General features: G+C 44.1%; 1 protein-coding gene across 4 annotated transcripts in view; it reads left to right on the forward strand.

Moving 5' to 3' along the window:
* Window positions 1–18,349, forward strand: part of DLG2 (discs large MAGUK scaffold protein 2) — a 4,361,751-nt gene that overhangs the window by 3,090,052 nt on the left and 1,253,350 nt on the right. For all 4 annotated transcript variants that reach the window (XM_085623221.1, XM_085623223.1, XM_085623224.1 and 1 more), the window contains one exon: window positions 14,457–14,612. In XM_085623221.1, coding sequence (XP_085479347.1) covers window positions 14,457–14,612 — 156 coding nt within the window. The remainder of the gene's footprint in view (window positions 1–14,456; window positions 14,613–18,349) is intronic.

The raw sequence follows: 18,349 nt of genomic DNA on the forward strand, positions 1-18,349 counted from the left end.
GTTGAAAAGAGATGGAGAGAGTATAGATCCCTGGGACACCAAGGGAGATAGGCCTAGATTTTGAGAGGCAATCGAAAATTTTGATTTGCTGGGTTCTGTGTTGGAAGAAGGAAGAGAACCACTTGAGGACTGAACCATTAAGGCCAAAACGGTCTTTGAGAGTGCTAAGAAGGGCAGAGTGGTTGACGGTATCAAACGCAGCAGAGAGGTCAAGGAGGATGAGAAGAGAGGACTCGCCCTTGTCAAGGGATTGGTGAATGTCATCAGTTACGTTAACCATGGCTGTTTCAGTACCGCAGCCCTTTCTAAAGCCTTATTGAAGTGGGTCCAACAGATTAAAAGTGTAGATATGTTTGTCCAATTGAAGCAGGATGCATTTTTCGAGGGCTTTAGAGAGAAGAGGGAGGTTAGAGATAGGACGGAGATTGTTATGGTCGTTTGTATCTGCTTGAGGATTTTGGAGGATGGGGGTGATTTGTCCAAGTTGGAGGGAGACAGGGACACAACCCGTAGCCAATTAAGAGTTAATGATAGTGGTCCAATAGGGAGCAATGATGTGTTTTAAATCTTGGACAAGGTTAGCAGGGAGCGGGTCTTTGGTGTGAGAGGAAGGTTTGAGTCTAGTAATGATGTTAAGGACATCACGTTCAGTAACAGGGTGGAAATTATGCCAAGAGGTATTATTTTTTAGCAGGGGGTAGGTGGGGTAGAGTTCAGGCAGGGGAATGATGCGGGGGAGGAGAGAGGCATCTGGAGGAATAGAAGAAACAGGGAAATCTTTGGGGTAAATGTCAAAGGGTAAGGTATTGAGGGGGAGGGGGGTTAAGATGAAGGATTGGTCAATTTTATTGATTTTTTAATTGAAGAAGTTGGCAATTTCCTCACATTTCTCAGTTGCGGCCAATAACTCGGGGGGAGCAGAAGCTGTTTGGTTTTTGACAATGCTGAACAGTTCTCTGGGTTTAATTTTGGCCCGATCCAGTTGTGAACGGAAGAAGGAGGCCTTTTCGTCGAGAATGTGTTTTTTATACTTGGTCCTAGCAGATCTTAGGAGGGTCAGATTTGCGGCGTTGTCTCCAAGTGCGTTCAATCATTCTAAGAGAACGTCTGTCCCTGTTGAGGTCAGCATTGAACCAAGATTTGGAGGAGGGTTTTTTTGTGCTTTTAGTTTTTCAGGGGCAATTTGATCAAGGACTTCAATTATGGATTTTGTTAAAATGCTCAGTGAGGTCATTTGCATTTTGGGACAAGGGGATGAGCTGCAGTTGTTCTTTGACTTTGGACTCCAATTCAGCTGGGGGAATAATGTGAAGTTTTCTAGTCAGTTTCTTGTGTTTAATGGCTTTGACGGGGGGGAGGCAACGTGTTAGTGATCGAGAAGAGGATGAGGTAATGGTCTGACCAGTCAATGGGGACGATGTGTGAAAGGGAGGCCAAGTCATTGCAAGTAATGATAGCGTCTAGAGTGGCCCCTTTGTTGTGGGTCGGAGAATGGCAAAGTTGAATCAAGTCATTAATGTCGAAATTGCTTTTAACTTTAATGTTGTTTCTATGTTTTTTTATCTGTTGATTAGCCCTTTGCACTGATTTTAAACAAAACTTTGCACTGATCTTAAAACACAAATACGATTTTACCTGATGTAAATTTGCTCACTGCTGCACTTGACATTTTTGGGGGAGACAGCTCGCTCTTGGGTCTTTGTATCTGGTGGGTCGCGATCCCTGGTCCACCACGGCAAATTAGTGCCGATTGTTGCGGAGGGACTGACGCGACTCCGCCCACTTTCTGCATTACTTCCGGCTTGGGGGTATATGGAGCGGGAGACACGGCGGCCGCGCCGCTGGCGCGCCGCTGGCGCGCCAAAGGCGCGCCTAAGGCAAGCCCGTCTGCGCCCGTCCGCGTCCGGAGCGCGGCCAGCGCCAGCCGTGCTGCTGGGTTTGATAGATTGGGCCACCTAAGGTGGTCTCGTGAGTCACTTCTAGACCTCCAGGGAGAGGTTTGCAGGAGGGCACATCAGACTGACTTAGCTCACTCCCCATTGCCACACTGCTGCAGAGAATGTGGACAGATTCTGACTCAAAGAAAGATGGCCGAGGAAGGGCAGTCCTTCAAGGGACCACTGCATTGCTCAGAAGACCATAATTAATTTAGGCTTAGTAAATTGCAGATCACTAACTAAACATGCCGAGGAGATCTGGTCAATTTTAATTGAAGAGAATTGGGATGCCCTGTTTCTTCAAGAAACTTGGCTGAGTGTGGATGCAATGACTTCAATCTCATTAGCTACCCCGCCGGGGTTCAAAATGTGCTTTGTGAACCATGAAGGGGGGAAAAGAGGGGGGAGGTGGCTGCTATTTTTAGAGATTCCTGGGAGCTTGTGTCTTCTGCCCCGCTTCTCGTGGAGGGTATTGAAGGTTTACATTTTTGCTTCCAGATTAACCCCGCTTATGCTCTGGCTGGCATTCTTATCTATAGACCACCTGCATGTGCAGTGACTGCACTGCAGTCTCTATGTGATCTGATTACCCAAAAATCAGTAGTCTATTCCAACTTTTTGGCTTTGGGCGATTTTAACCTTCATATTGATGACCCAGACTGCGTCCAAGCGTCGCAATTTGTGTCCTCTCTAGAGGGGGCTAACCTTGCACAAGGGGTGCTTTCCCCAACACATATTGCAGGACACACCCTAGACCTCATTTTTTCAAATCTCAATAACATTATAATAAGGCCCCCACTGCCACTGACCTGGTCGGACCACTTTCTAGTCCCATTTTCAATTACTCTCCCGACTGTTAAGCTGGCTAATAGCATCCAGGTCGTGCAAAAAAAAGACTGGAAAAAACTGTCCGCAGAATCTTTAAGTCCCAGATTGAGAGATAGCTATCCCCAGCTGTCTCAGGACCCCAATTCTGACGCAGCCTTGCTATATCAATGGATTGCGAACGCAGTGGAGGCTGTTGCACCAATTAGAACAGGGAAACCTGCAAGATGCTCTCCCTCGGCCCCATGGTTCTCTGCCATATTGAAGGAACAAAAAAGTAAATGCAAAAAGCTAGAACGCCAATGGAGAGTAGCCTACTGCGACCTAGCTAAAGCGGTTTATAAAAAGGCGACCAAAGAACTTCATAAGGCTTTAAAAATTGCCAGACGGGACTATCTTGTTGCCCCCATCCAGAATGCAGATCACTCCTGCACAGAAGTTTTTAAAGTAGTCCAATCTTTTTTTAAACCTAAGGCAAGTGAGTTGGAGGTCTCAGCGTCTGTTGAACAATGTGAACAAATTGCCAGCTATTTCGATGACAAAATCTCTAGGGTTTATGACTTTTTTACCCCCTCTGAGGCCACCGTGAAACTGGACACTCCAGCAGATGACGGTGAGAGATAACACTCTCAAACTTTACCCAGATTTCTCATCAAGAGGCATTAGGGGAGCTACAAAATTGTAGGTGGGGTGCGCCAGATTATCCGTGCCCGCCAAAATTTTGGAAAATGTTAGCTCCTTCTTTGACCGAGGGCCTTCTTCACATTTGGAATACCTCCCTAGTGACAGGCATCTTTCCCGATTCCTGGAAACACGCAACTCTTCCCCCTTGAGGAAGAAAGTAAACGGTGATCCGGGGGACCTCAGCAATTTGAGGCCTATTTCCCTGCTCCCGGCCCCGGGAAAGATGTTTGAGAAATTGGTTCAATGCCAACTGACCTCTTTTTAAGAGCGGAACCAGGCTTTTCATGATACTCAATCTGGATTTCTGGCAGGTTTTAGTACTGAGACCGCTCTCCTCGAGGTGGCAGAGTCAGTGAAATGGACATTGGATACAGGAGCTTCGACGTTGCTGGTGCTCCTGGACCTATCCGCGGCGTTTGATACTGTAGACCATGCCATCCTAATCCAGAGATTACAAGATGCAGGGCTCGGCGGGACGGTGTTAGCCTGGGTACAATCTTACCTAAGCGGGCGCTCCCAGAAAGTGGCTCTACAATCATTTGTATCTAGACCTAAGCAAATCAGGTGCGGCGTTCCTCAGGGCTCAGCCCTTAGCCCTTTGCTGTTTAATGTCTATTTAGCACCGCTTTTTACCCTTATTGCCAACTGGGGGGTCAAAGCGATTTCCTACGCCGATGACACCCAGCTGGTCTTTCCATTTAAGGAGCGGACGGTAGACACTTTCAAGAATTTTAAGGGCTGCTTACAAGACATAGCTCGATGGATGAATGCAAACAAACTAAAGCTCAATGCCGGTAAAACTGAAGTTTTGTTTTTTGGCAAGGGCTTAGCTCCTGATCCGGAATTGTGGTGGCCATTAGAGATGGGGGTACCACCTATTCCTAGCGTGTGCGCGAGGAATTTAGGTGTGAAATGGGAGACAAATCTCTCACTCTCGGCTCAAATGAAGCAGGTGTCTTCTGGCTGTTTTAGTACTTTGAAAAATCTGCGGAGAATACTCCATTTTCTACCAGAGGATTGCCGGAAAACCCTAGTACATGCTACAGTCACGTCCAGGTTGGACTATGCCAATAGTCTATATCTTGGTCTACCCAAATATGCCATTGGTCGCCTCCAGTTGATTCAGAATGCGGCTGCGAGACTGGTGTTACGAATTCCATTTAAACATCATGTCTCTCCGTATTTACAGAAGCTCCACTGGTTGAAGGTGGAGAAACGAATCCAATTTAAGGCCATGACTCTGACATATCGGACTCTAAAGGGAAATTGTCTGAGATATTTAAAGTAAAGAGTGTGTTTATATAAACAAAATCGGGTGCTACGTTCAAACTCCCAGACTTTGCTGCAAATTCCCCGTTTTGAGCGGGCTCGCCTGGGAGGGAGGACCTTCACAGTGGGTGCAGCATTACTGTGGAACACCCTACCAGAATCTTTGCGGCAGGCACATACTGAATCTAGTTTTAGGAAAGCACTAAAAACGTGGCTTTTCTAGGCTCTCTCTCACGCTGGCTGCAATCGCTGTTGTGTTTTAGCGCCGGGACACCCCTATTTGGGGTAGCTGTTGCGCTCTATAAAATGCTTAATAAATAGATCAGAGAGGAGGTTAACAGAGGTGTCATCCTTTTTGTTCCAGTGGAGGTTAAAGTCTCCTAGGAAGAGGTTTTAGAGTTGGAAAGCGAGGATTGAATAAGGTGATCGGACAGTTCCACTACAAACGGAAGAGGGTCACCTGGGGGGTGGTAAATATTGTGTACACAGATTGGCAGCGATCCCGGAACATTAAGTTCTGTGCCAAGGTATTCGTAAGTAGTGTGATCAGAGTTCTTACTAAGTGAGAGTTGTAGATCTTTTTTATAGATAATGGCTAGCCCCCCTCCAATTCTGTCCGGCCTATCTTTTCTGAGGATGGAGTAGCCGGGAGGGGAGAGCAGGTCCAGAATAGAAGAAGAGTGGGCATTGAGCCAAGTTTCAGTTAAGAAGGCGATGTCGATGGCATCATTCAGGATGGTTTCGGCTATTTCAGTTGCGTGACGCGCAGCGGATCGGCAATTTACCAGCATGCATGCAAGAGGTTTAGGGCTACTAATGGTGGGGGGTGCAAGAATGGATAATTGTAAGTTCAGAAGGTGGTCTGTGTGAGACTGGGGGGGAAGGGATTCTGTTAGTACCAAGGATCACTGGGATGGTTGCACGGGGGAAGGAGGGCCTGTAATCGGGGGAATTGGAGGGAATGAGGTATCGAGGTCAGGGAGGTTGGAGGAGGAGGAATAGGTCGGGGAGGGGGGTAATACTCCAAGGTTGGGGGTTTATGGTGGATGTCTGATCTGATTTCTGGGAAAAGGACGAATTGGGGATATTAAGTGCAGGGAGGATGTTAATGTCTTTCCTGAGTGCTGAGAGTTCCGATGACAGGGTAGAGAGATGGTGTTCTATGTTGGAAAGAGTCAGGGTTATAAGAGAGAAGGGGAAGGTGGCTGGGAGGTCAGGGGGGGAGAAGAGTATGTTCCAAGTTAGTCTGGAAGGAAGGGTTGGGGCGAGGGAGGGGTGGGAATCCGGGGAGGTGGAGGGGGGCGTTGAGGATAGAGGATGGCAGGGGGATTTCAGGGTGAAAGAGGACATTAAGGAGAAACTGAGGAGTTAAAGGCGAAGGTATCAGGGCCGGGGGATAGTGGGGTGGGAAGGCAGTCTGGCTATGCGAAAGGCAATCAGGTAAGGAGGGAGAAATTGGAGTTGATGAGAGAGCAGTGGGGGGATCGGGGAGAGGGGATTGGGTAAAGATCGAGGGGAGTGGGATTGATTTAATGTTGAGAGTGAAAGAATCAAGAGAGGGGGAGGGAGTTTGGGGGACTGAGAATCCAGTTGGGATGGCAGGAGGAGGGTGGATCGCAAACGATGGAGGGGGGTTGGAGGGTTGTGTTTGGGTAATATCTAAGGAGGTTGCAGAGTCAGGGAGGGGAGGGTTGGAATGTGGGGGAGAGCGAGCGAGGGGGCATCTTGTGTTGTGGGGATGAGGGGATTAAGGGAGGTTTGGATAGTAAGTGAGAAAAGGTACTGAAATGTTAACTGATGATAACATGATAACTCCTGTGTGAAGTGCCTCTTACCTGAATTCAAAATGGGGGCTGTTCACATAATAATTTTTTCTGGGGAAAAGAATTGTCTCCTATGTGTTTTAATATATGTCCCTGAAAATAACAGTGCAGACTTCAGAACTACAATGTCCAACCCTAATAAATGTGTTCATGGCATTTTATCATGTTACGGAAAAACATGTTCAAACCACCATCTCAAAAAGATGCTAAGGTCGAAGGGAAACCTAAAACGGAGACAAAATGTGATCCATATGAAGGTTGAGAGAGGTTACAAATTGTTTTGCAAGCTGTTTTGTTCTACATGTTTACAATTGTATGTCTGTATGCATGATGGTTGCCAGTTTTTGTGAAATTGAATAAGCCGGTGTTGGGAAAACTGTAAAGCCAATTTTAAAGGGTAAAGGTGTCATCAGTTCATTAAAGAAAGCATGCCATATTTGATAGTTTTGTGCGGTTTATTTTGGAATGTTTTGGCAAAGTCATTAAGCCCAACCTACTTATTGTGAAATCATGATTTAAAGACAATAGGCTTTTAAGAATGGATTGTTATTACACTGTGCTAAAGTCTCTAGGAAGATAATTTGTTACATAGAATTTTACATCTAATTGTATTAGACAAGTGAAACCTACCAAACTCAGTCATTTCTGAAAACTAGACACCTGGGGTAGTTCAGGGAGGTGTAGCTTGCGTGGATCCCCCAACATTCACTTACCCAGAATCACCTTCAAACCTCAAATTTAGCCAAAGAAATCAAATTTTCCTCACCTTTCTGTGTGGGAAGGTTGGGGCAGCAATGGGCCAATACAAGTTTTCTACCATCCAGTGTTCCCCCAGGTCTCCCAATAAAAATGGTACCTAACTTGTGTGGGTTGGCCAAGTACCCGTGACAGGGAAGGGCCCAAAACACATTGTGGAGACATCAGAATTATCTATCACAATAATACCTGGTTTGCAGGGGGGCACCTGCGTTTTTCTTCCCTGGCTAGGCGGATATCTAGGGAAAGGTATCAAACCTACACATTTCTAAAAACTAGACACCTGGGAGAGGCCACGGAGGTGTGGCTTGTGTGGATCCCCCAATGTTTTCTTACCCAGAAACCCTTGTAAACCTCAGATTTATTTAAAAAAATCACATTTACCTCACATTTCTGTGTGGGAATGTTGTAGGATCACCAGGTCGACACAAATTTCCACCCACTCAACATTCCCCCAGGTCTCTTGATAAAAATGGTACCTCACTTGTATGGATTGGCCAAGTACGCATGACAGGGAAGGGTCCAAAACATAATGTGGAGACATCAAAATTTTGTATCACAAAAGGACCTGGTTTTGGAAGGGGGACACCTGTGGTTTTGGTTCTGGGCTAGGCAGCCATCTAGGAAAACATACCAAACCCGGAAATTTCTGAAAAGTTGACACCCAGGGGAGTTCAGGGATGTGTGGCTTGTGTTGATCCCACATTGTTTTCTTACCCAGAATCCCCTGCAAACCTCAAATTTACAAAACACAAAAAAAAAACAGCATTCTCCTCGGTCTTCCGAGTAAAATGATGCCTCCTTTGTGTGGGTGGGCCAAGGGCCTGCGACTGGGAAAGGACAAAACAGAGATATTGAGGGGATAGCACAGTGAGCTCTCAGCGCTATTCTTTTTATATATGTTTTTAGGTGATTCTGCAAAGAAGGGTAGTTCTGCGTTTATTGGTCCGTATGTAATCCAGGTAGTCATGAGAAATGTTGTCAGGCTGGGCAATGGGAAAGTGTTGAACATGTTAAGTCTTGTGTAGTGAAGTGGTTGGGAGGTTCCTGGAGATTCAAACTCTGGAGTTACCAATTCTGATCAAGAAGAATGTTTAGTTGGTCATAGCCCTCTCGGAAGATCAGTGTGGAGGAGCAAGTGAGGTATCATATTTTATCGGGAGACCAAGGGGAACGCTGGGTGGTAGGAAATTTGCGCTGGTGCAGTGATCCCAGGCAGAAATGTAGGGAACATTGTATTTATTTTGTAGCTAAATTTGAGGTCGGCAGAGGATTCTGGGTAGGAAAACGTGGAGAGATCCACACAAGTCACACCTCCCCGGACTCCACCTGGTGTCTAGGTTTCAGAAATGTCCTGGTTTGGTAGATTTCCCTAGATGGCCTCCTAGCCCAGGACCAAAAACCCAGGCAGGTGCCACCCCTTGCAAAACCAGGTTGTTTTGTGATACATAATTTTGATGTGTCCTAGTTGGGTTTTGGGCCATTTCCTGTTGCAGGCCCTCAGCCTATCCACACAAGTGAGGTACCATTTTTATCGGGAGGCTTTGGGAATGCTGGGTGAGTGGAAGTTTGTGCTACCCACGGATTTCAAAAGTTGCTATCACAGAAATGTGAGGAAAATGTTTGTTTTTTTACAAAGTTTGAGGTTTGTAAGGGATTCTGGGCAACAGAACCTGGTGAAAGTCGCACAATTCACCCATCCTAGATTCCTTTGGGTGTCTAGTTTTAAAAAATGTACAGGTTTTCTAGGTTTCCCTAGGTGCCAGCTGAGCTAGGGCACAAAATCCACAGCTAGACACAATGCAAAAAAGGGGTCAGTTTTCACTGGGAAAATGTGATGTGTCCATGTTGAGTTTTGGGCTGTTTCCTGTCACAGGCACTAAGCCAACTCAAACAAGTGAGGTACCATTTGTAATGGGAGACTTGGGGAAATGCTTGGTGTGTGGACGTATGGGGCTCCATGCAGATTCCAGAACTTTCCATCACAAAAATGTGAGGAGAATGTGTTTTTATGTACAAATTTTGTGGTTTGCAAGGGATACTGGGTAACAGAACCTAGTGGGAGCCACACAAGTCCCCCCATCATGGATTTACCTGGGTGTCCAGTTTAAATTTTTTACAGATTTTCTATATTTCCCTTGGTGCTGGCTGAGCTAGGGCCCAAAGTCCAAAGCTAGGCACAATACAAAGAAGGGTCAGATTTTATTGCAAAAATGTGATGTGTCCACGTTGCGTTTTGACCCGTTCCCTGTCGCAGACACTAGTCCTACACACACAAGTGACGTACCATTTGTATTGGGCAACGTAGGGGAACACAGAATAGTAGAAAAAGTGTTATTACCATTTGCTTTCTATGCATTTCTGCCTTCCAAATGTAAGATGGTGTGTAAAAAAGAAGGATTTTGACCAATACCTTCTAATTCACATGCTAATATGCGTACCCCCAAATTCAGAAATGCACAAATAACCACTGCTTCTAAACTCCATATCTTGTTACCATTTCAGAAATACATAGGATTCCTTGATACAGATTTTTCACTCTTTATATTTTACCAAATGAATTACTATCTACCCGGTACACAATGAAAACCCATTGCAAGGTGCAACTCAGTTATTGGCTCTGGGTACCTCGGGGTTCTTGGTGAAGCTACAAGCCTCATATAACCCCGCAACTAGAAGTCTCACGGACATAGCGGCATATAGGTTTAAAAAAATCTACCATAGTTAGAAGAAGTTACAGGTGAAAATGTAGGTACAAATGGCTGGTTTTTTTTCAATTAAATTTCAATATTCTTTCATTTGAACTGTTACTTCCTATAGGAAAACCTTGAAAGATCTACACAAATGACCCATTCACAATTATGTCTACTTTTCAGAATCGTATAGCTTTCCGGGATTCATTATTTGTTTTAACCCTTTTCTACCACTAACTTGAAGGAGGTTGAAAGCACAAAAAATGAAAAATAGGCTCTAACCCAGTAAAATGTCAAAACTGTGTAGAAAATGTTGTATTTTTGACAAACGTCTGCCTATCCCTGACCTTTGTTGATACCATTTGCAGGGAAGAAGCCAGACACTTTCTTCTGAAGCACTTTTATCCCATTTATCCCCCCAAAAACGAATTTAGTTGTATTTTGCCTAATATTTTAGTCCCCTCCAGGGGAATCCACAAATCCCTGGTACCTTTAGAACCCTCAGGATGTTGGAAGAAAAGGACACAAATTTGGTGTGGATACCTTATGCGAACAAAAAGTTATGGGGGCCTAAGCACAAACTACCCTAAATAGTCAAAAAAGGGCATGGCACGGGGAGGCCTGGTAGTGAAAGGGTCAAAGAACTATAGAGGAACAGTAATAAATAAAACTAAAATAAAAGAAATTACACTTTAAACCAAAAACGTTCAGCACAACGTTTTCCCATTTCATAACATACTCCTTCCTCCACACTGATCTTCCGAGAGGACACTGATCAACTATACATTCTTCTTGATCAGAGTTGGAAACTCCAGTGTTGGAAGTTCCAGGAACCTCCTCACCGCTTCACTATACAAGCCATGTTCAACACTTCTCATTGCCCATCCTGACAACATTTCTCATGACTGCCTGGATTACATACGCACCAACAAGCGCAGAACTACCCTTCTTTGCAAACTTGAGCTTTTTCACAAGTAAAACATCTCCCACACTCCACTCCACATGCTTCATATAATTATTACAATCTTACATCTGTTTATATCTGGACTGGCATTTCTTCCACAATCCCGGCAAGTCTCTGCTCTACTTCAAATTTTGTCACAGGCATTTGTCTATTCATCCAAGCAGGATTAAGCTTTGTTTTTTTTACTATTCCTCTCATGCAAAAAAATGGAGATATTCAGGTTACACTATTAGGGAGTGTGTGAGGAGTCCCCCACATCTTATGAAGCACTTCTGCTAAAGATGATCTTACTTCAAGTGCCCTTTGAACACATGATTTAACCATTCTGTCCATGTGCTCCGCCAGACCATTAGCTTATTGAGAATTCAATGCTGCCCTCAGATGCACAATGGAAAGACCACTCAAAAACTGTTGCATCTCTTTGGAAATAACTGTAATTTTCTAAACATTTGCAATCTTATGACTGTATGCCTGATAGTTGTTTTGGGAAAAGTTTATGCTCAGTGCAGGATGCCTGAGTTGGGGTTAGGGACAATGCTATGATAACAGCTATAGGCTTGATCGGTGTGCAGGACATTTTTTATGCCTGATGCCAAAAAAAGTACTCATCTCCAGGAACAACTCAAGGCCTAACTGTTTGTTTAATATCATTATATTGAACTTGGTAGACCTTTCAGTGCCGAGAAGCCCATTGGGTAGTCATGCGCTTGATAAATAACTTTGAATTGAATTGAAAGGTCTCAACATTTTATTGTGAAACGTTATTACAAATGCAGAAGGCCTGGCTTATTTATAGGGGAAAGCATGTAGTAAAGCCAGTACGTCCCTAACAGTGGATTGTTACTACAGGCAATAAAAAGGTATGTGGTTACATGTAATCTCACAGATTAGCAATGTAGGCAAAGGTGATGGTGTTGGTCACCCACTCTTACAAACCGTGGGAGTAGAATTTCACTGGGATGATTCTTGTTAGGCCCTATTAGGAGGGGCTGTATATTGTTTTGCCAACTGTAATTTTGTACATATTTGTAAGTTTATAAATGTTTGTCTGATGCTTGGTAGTGTCTGTGCACTTCTGTAGTCCTGTGTTCAAGCTATTGGTAAAGGATAGAGGCCTTATCAGTTCAGTGTGATCTGTTTTAATGAAAAAGTTGTGACAAAACTAGCAGGGCTTACTCATAGTGAAAGTATGTGTTAAAGACAAACAACTTTTAGGTGTGTATTGTTATTACCATGTGCTAAAGGCTGTAGGCAGACATTTTGGGCCATATGAACAAAGCATTTTTCCAGTCACAAATGGCCCGATGCTTTTTCAAATTTACAAAATACACAATTTTAGATTGCAATTCGGTATTTGGAAGGGGCGTGTTTAGGGCGTCCTTTCCGAATACCAAATCGGCATGGTATGTATTACTGTTTTGCTATTGAATTCAGGTCGCAAAACAGTAATACTTTACCACCAGTTTAAAACTGGTGATAACCCACTTGCAAAGGGTAAGGGGTCCACAAGCGACCCCTTTCCATTAGAGGATGTAAGTAATAATATTTTTTAAGAGCAGGCAGTGGTCCCAAGATTGCGTTATTAAAAAGCAATCACAGACATTGTGGTCTGCTGACCTCAGCAGGCCACCGTACCTGTGATGGCTGTGATTCCTAATGGGCCGCAAACTGGAACCTACCTCATTATTATTCATGAAGTAGGTTGATTTGCTACCCACATGAAACCCCTAAATGAAACTCAATGTATTTCATACATTCGGAATACTGATTTCCTAAATGAAATTAACAGAGAATCGCAATTAGGAATCTGTATTCCTAATGTTGGTACATCTGGTCCTTTGGTACATTAAATCTGGAAGATTACTGTAGTAGGTAAGGGTTTCGGTGTTGGTAAACCACCTGAACAAACCAAGGGGATAGACGATTTTCAGAATGATAATCCTTATTAGGTTTTATTAGTAGGGATTGTTTTTATTGTTTTGAGAATTATATTTTGTACGTATCTATAATTTTATTATGCTATACCTGATGATTGCCTTGTGGTACATTTTACGAACCACCACAGTAGGTCTAATCTGCTTTTGGTGACAAGCCAATGTTAAAGGTTACAGGCTTGATTGCTTATAATGAAAAGTTACGATAAAGGCAGTAGGTCTGACATATTGATTGTGAAAAGCATATGTTAAAGTTAATAGGCATTTAAGGGATTATTATTACTCTGTATTAAAGCCTACAGATAGATATTTTGTAACATGTAATCTTACAGATTACCAAAGTAGGCAAGGATTTTGGTGCTGGTTCCCCACTCTGACGAACCGTGTTAGTAGATTTGTACTGTCACAAGCCTTGTTTTTCCTTCATAGGTGCGACAGTATTTTGCTTTACCAACTGTAATTTTGTATACTATTTTATGAGTGATGAATGCCTTGTGGGAAATCTCATGCTCAGTGCAGGAGGCCTCATTTGGTTATGGTGATAAGGCATTGATAACACCTACAGGCCTGTTTGGTTCACTACAAAAAATGTATGTGTAGCCATAGGTGTCCACTAAGTTCTGCTATTGATCTGTCTTAGCGTCATTTACACTCTGCTTCCATTCATGACAGCGAACTGTGTGGGGTAATGGTTCAGTCTGCATTAGTTATTAGCTCCTTTGCCGAGTTCCTAAAGGCATTTTCTGAACATGTGTGTACAGCCACCTGAAAAAAGGAGTGTGCTTCGCTACCAATGCTGTTTGACCTGTCCTTTAATTTTCAATTTTCTTCTTCTTTAGTTCCCTTTTCCTTTCTTTGCTTCGCCTACTATTATTTTAATGTTTCTACAGGAAGATACTACAGCTCACCGCACACTGCTTTTGGCTCATTTCATTTGCAGTGCATTGCATTCCACGTGGCCTATTCCTCTAAACCACAAGATCATTCTGGAATGCTGTTGTCCATAGTGTATCATTGTTTTTCCATACCAGGATGGGAAACTTATTGGTTCTCAATGTGGCGGTCATGCTTGAACTTTAAAATGATGACAATTTACAATACCTTTGCAAGACAGACATTCTCTGCCAGGTCTAATTTTGTTACTGCAAACATTTGCCTGCTGTATATTTTTTTTTAACATTTCTAAATGTGGCTATCTTTGCGAACTGCTTGATGTGTGAATTGTGAGGTTTGGCAGTCTTCCAGAGATTGAAGATTAAAGTTGAATCTTCACCTATTTTTTGGTCATACCCGCAGACCCCTGTTCTTATGCCAAACCTCTATAAGGGTATCATCCTGTATATCAATCTCGCTCCAACATACAGTTTGGTGTATGGGCGCCTGAACTTTTCTCTCTATTGAAAGGTCTACAAGTAATCTGCTGAATGTTTTAAGACTTTTTGAAATTTTGTTTGACTAATTGTGTTATGTCTGCATAAAATATGCATTATTGTTAGTATCGCACATGTACGATTCACATATACTTACACACATGAATTCCTTTTCCTTCTGTGTTCCTCCTCTTTCCTCAGGAATCCCGAACCTGTATACAGCACTGTGAACAAATTTTCTGAAAGACCTTCTTCACCCAGGAACTATTCCCCACTAGAATGTGATAAAAACTTCCTTCTGCCTTCTCCCTACCCTCAGTACCACCTAGGCCTGCTCTCTGAACCAGAGATCTCCAGGTACTGCATGAACTCTTCCTTTTTATCCTCAACTACTAGATTCTTTTAACATTTCATCCTCTGCATATTATTCTATAGGTGTCTGCTTCTTTACTGTCCACGCGTTGTAAAGTACTCAATCTGTCTACTTTCAATTAGAGCTAAATGTATTTAATCCATCGACCATCTATGTTTTGTGACGATAGAATATTTCAGATGTTTAAGCCACCACCTAGCTGTTTGTACGAATTTTCAAATTAAAGAGGTCAAAAATCATCCCCATGCTATTTTATTTATATTATGTTGTAGGCTGATCAAATTAAACTACTTTTTTTAAGTAACTGTTCTGTTCATATAAAAAGTGATATATATGTACGAGTATCCCTTTTTTCTGCTTGCTTTCACACTGTCTTTGACCTTGAAACAAATAGAAACTTCCGACTTTTTGCAGGTTTGTGATGCAGAATGCTTTGAGAACTACATATGTGAGGAACCTTTATCTGGATACATAATTCTCACGGGCATTTTGATATTTAAATGAGACAAACTAAAAAAGCAAAGATTTGTGAAATTTCTGTGAAAACTTTAGGCTTTTATCTGCAAGACAGTCTATTTGAATGTGACCCCTACCCCAACACTGAATTTTTAGAGCATTCAATATCTGTAGATGTATGGCATTCCCATGACATTTCTATGTTGCCCTTCACTCCATTTGTCTCCACCACAATTCTTCCCCAAACCAGATGTCCACCGAAAATTGCTTAGAAAAATTTAAAGCATACAGTATACTTATTTTACCACACTTTGGGACTGGCAAGTATGCCCTGTAACAAACAAGTTAGTCACCAAAATTATAATTATATCCAACACAAAACTCATACCACAAGGTTTACTTAAATGACCATAAGGAAGAATATTTGCAAGTTGTGGTTTGGCCACACATCTTGAGAACTGTTATAAATAGGAGTCTCTAGTTGGCAGGATGTTACCGTGTCCAAGTAGGGATCCTCCTTCCTACTCAGGGGGATTCACTTCTAAAATCACCCCTGCTAACCCCCTTGGTAGCTTGGCATGAGCAGTCAGGCTTATCTCAGAGGCAGTCTGTAAAGCATTTGCACATAACCAGCAGTAATACAGTGAAAAACTACAAAATGATAACAATCCACCCTACAGTTCTTAGAAATATCAATAAGCAAAAATATGTTCCTTGAAGTCAATAGCTCTGTGCATGGCTATCACAGCATTGTGAACAACAAATCCAAACAGTTCTGGCTGACCATGGCGTCGCGGGTCAGCTATGGTGTTGGGAACACTTGCAAAACAGTACTTTTAGAAATGCAGGCCGTCAGTGGCCTCGCGATGAGCCTTGTAGAACCGGCGTTGACAGGCGTCGGTTCCGGAAGTCGGTGCAGGAGTCAGTAGGGCCTTGAAGTCACTTGTGTTGCATATCGGACTCCGTGTGGTTGAAGTCAGGAGCGCTGCATTGACGGGCATCGGGGCTGTGGTGCAAAGTGCAGCGGCTCGGTGGTGGTCATCCAGAGGCATCGGTGAGACCAGGACTGCGGTGCGAAGTGGTGCTGTGCTTGTCGCGGTGCTGGCAGGTTACGGAGCAAGCAGCGGCGGTGTTGTTGCTGAAGTGTTGTTGTTGGCTGATGGACCTGAGTCAATAACAATGGCGTCAGTAGGCCAAGGCGGCGGTGTGAGACTGTGTGGTGTGTCGTGTAACTTATGAGCGGTGCTCCAACCACGTGTAAGGAGTGGCGTCGATGTCGGTGTGGGGCGGTGGCATCGGGGATACCAGGGTGATGGTGTGAAACAAGGCGGTACGAAGTGCGGTGCCCACTGGTCGTGTTGCAAGCAGCGACACGGCGGCAGCATCAGACATCGTTGTCGGTGAGACCATGCTTGCGGTGCGAAGTGCGGCAGTGCCCTCTGCGGTGCCTTCAGGACACAGAGTTGGCAGCGGCATAGTTGATGGCGGCAGGTTGCTTTTTCTTCTGTTGCAGCACAAAACACACAGTTCCCAGTGTTGGTAGCAGATGAACTTGAAGTCTTTGCTGTTCATGAGACTTCTTGAACGGGGGCAAGCTCTACCACAAGCACTTGGAGAAACTCAAACAAAGAAGTTACAGAACATTCAGTCCAAACCTTACTCTGCCCAAGACAGAAGCAGCCACTGCAGGCCAACACAGCAAATCACACAGCAAAGTGGTAATTTCTCCTCACTGCTTCTCCAGCTTTTCTTCTTGGCAGGTTCCTTGATCCAAAAGAGTTCTAAAGTTCTGGGGTCTGGGCCCACATATTTATACCGAATTTCCCTTTGTTCTCTTATGGCAAAAGTCTCTCAGCTCAGTCCAAACCAGTTCTGTCCTCTCTGGTCGAGCTTCTTGGCAAGAGGTGGAGACAGCATTGTGCACAGAAGACCAGGCTAATTCAGGTGCAAGGAAAAATCCCCCCACTACTCTAAATGCAGCTCAGGTCTATTCAGCTCTTCTCTGAGTCACCCAGGAAAGGCAGGACACACCTCACACACACCCCCAGTGGCTGTCTGCAGTGAATGCACATCCCCTGCTCCTGCCACTCCAAAACCAGATAGTCAATGCACAACCCAGCAGAGGCACGTAGAATGGCTAAGCAAGAAAATGCCCATTTTCTATAAGTGCCATATTCAAGCACAATTTAAAAACCATATTTACTAAAAGATGTATTATTAAATTCTGAGTTTAGAGAGCCTAAACTTAATTTCTCTATCTTGTCCCAATGGAAAGTTATACTTGTAAGATGTTACAAAGCATCTCCCTTGTTAGCATATGGGGCAGATAGCCTAGCAATAGTGAAAAACTGAATACACAGTATTTCACTATCAGGACATGTCACACACACCAGGACATGTCCTACTTTAAACATACACTGCACCCAGCCCAGAGGGGTAACTTGGGCCTACCTGATGGGTGCCTTAAATATAGGAAAAGGGAAGGTATGGGCCTGGCAAGTGGATGCACTTGCCTGGTCGACATGGGAGTAAAAACTGCGCACAGACACTTTAGTGGCAGGTCTGAGGGTCTGAGAGACATTTGAAAGGCTGCTTGTGTGGGTGGCACAATCAGTGCTGCAAGGCCACTAGCAGCATTTGATTTACTGGCCCTGGGCACACACAGTTTACTATCCTAGGGACTTAGTAGTAAATCAATTAAGCCAAACATGGATACACCAATCCATGCTCATAATTTACAGTAGGAGCACTTGCACTTCAACACTGAACAGCAGCGAGAAAGTGCACAGAGGCACTAAACCAGCAAAACGATGCCAGGTCTTTCAAGAGCACAGAGCATGGCTGAAGTCTGTAAGCAAACGATATACCGGGGATCCATGCATTGTGATTATGGTCTGCAGTGGAGTCCTCGTCCTCATGATACAGCATAATTTGTTTGGTATTGTGTCCACCACTACTACAAGCCAGGGTCGGATTGGTACCGCGGGCACTCGGGCAATGCCCGAGGGGCCGGTGTCCAGTTCCAGCTGTGGGCTGCTTTTTTTTAGCTGTCTGGGGGGCCAATTTGGGTGGTTTCTGCGTTGTTCTCATACCGCCAGTGGACCAGTGGGTGCCTCAGAGGACTTTCTGGAGGCAGATGTGCATCCATTACCTCCCTTTTATCAAAGGGCAGAGGTGTCACTCCCTTTCTCTTGCTGGGCCGGCTAAAAAATGTGCGCATACTGAGCGGGGCTGGGGGCCTGTGCAGAAGTGGCCTCGCTTGTTT

The sequence above is a fragment of the Triturus cristatus genome, chromosome 8 (genome assembly GCF_964204655.1).
Source record: "Triturus cristatus chromosome 8, aTriCri1.1, whole genome shotgun sequence".
NCBI lineage: Eukaryota > Metazoa > Chordata > Amphibia > Caudata > Salamandridae > Triturus > Triturus cristatus.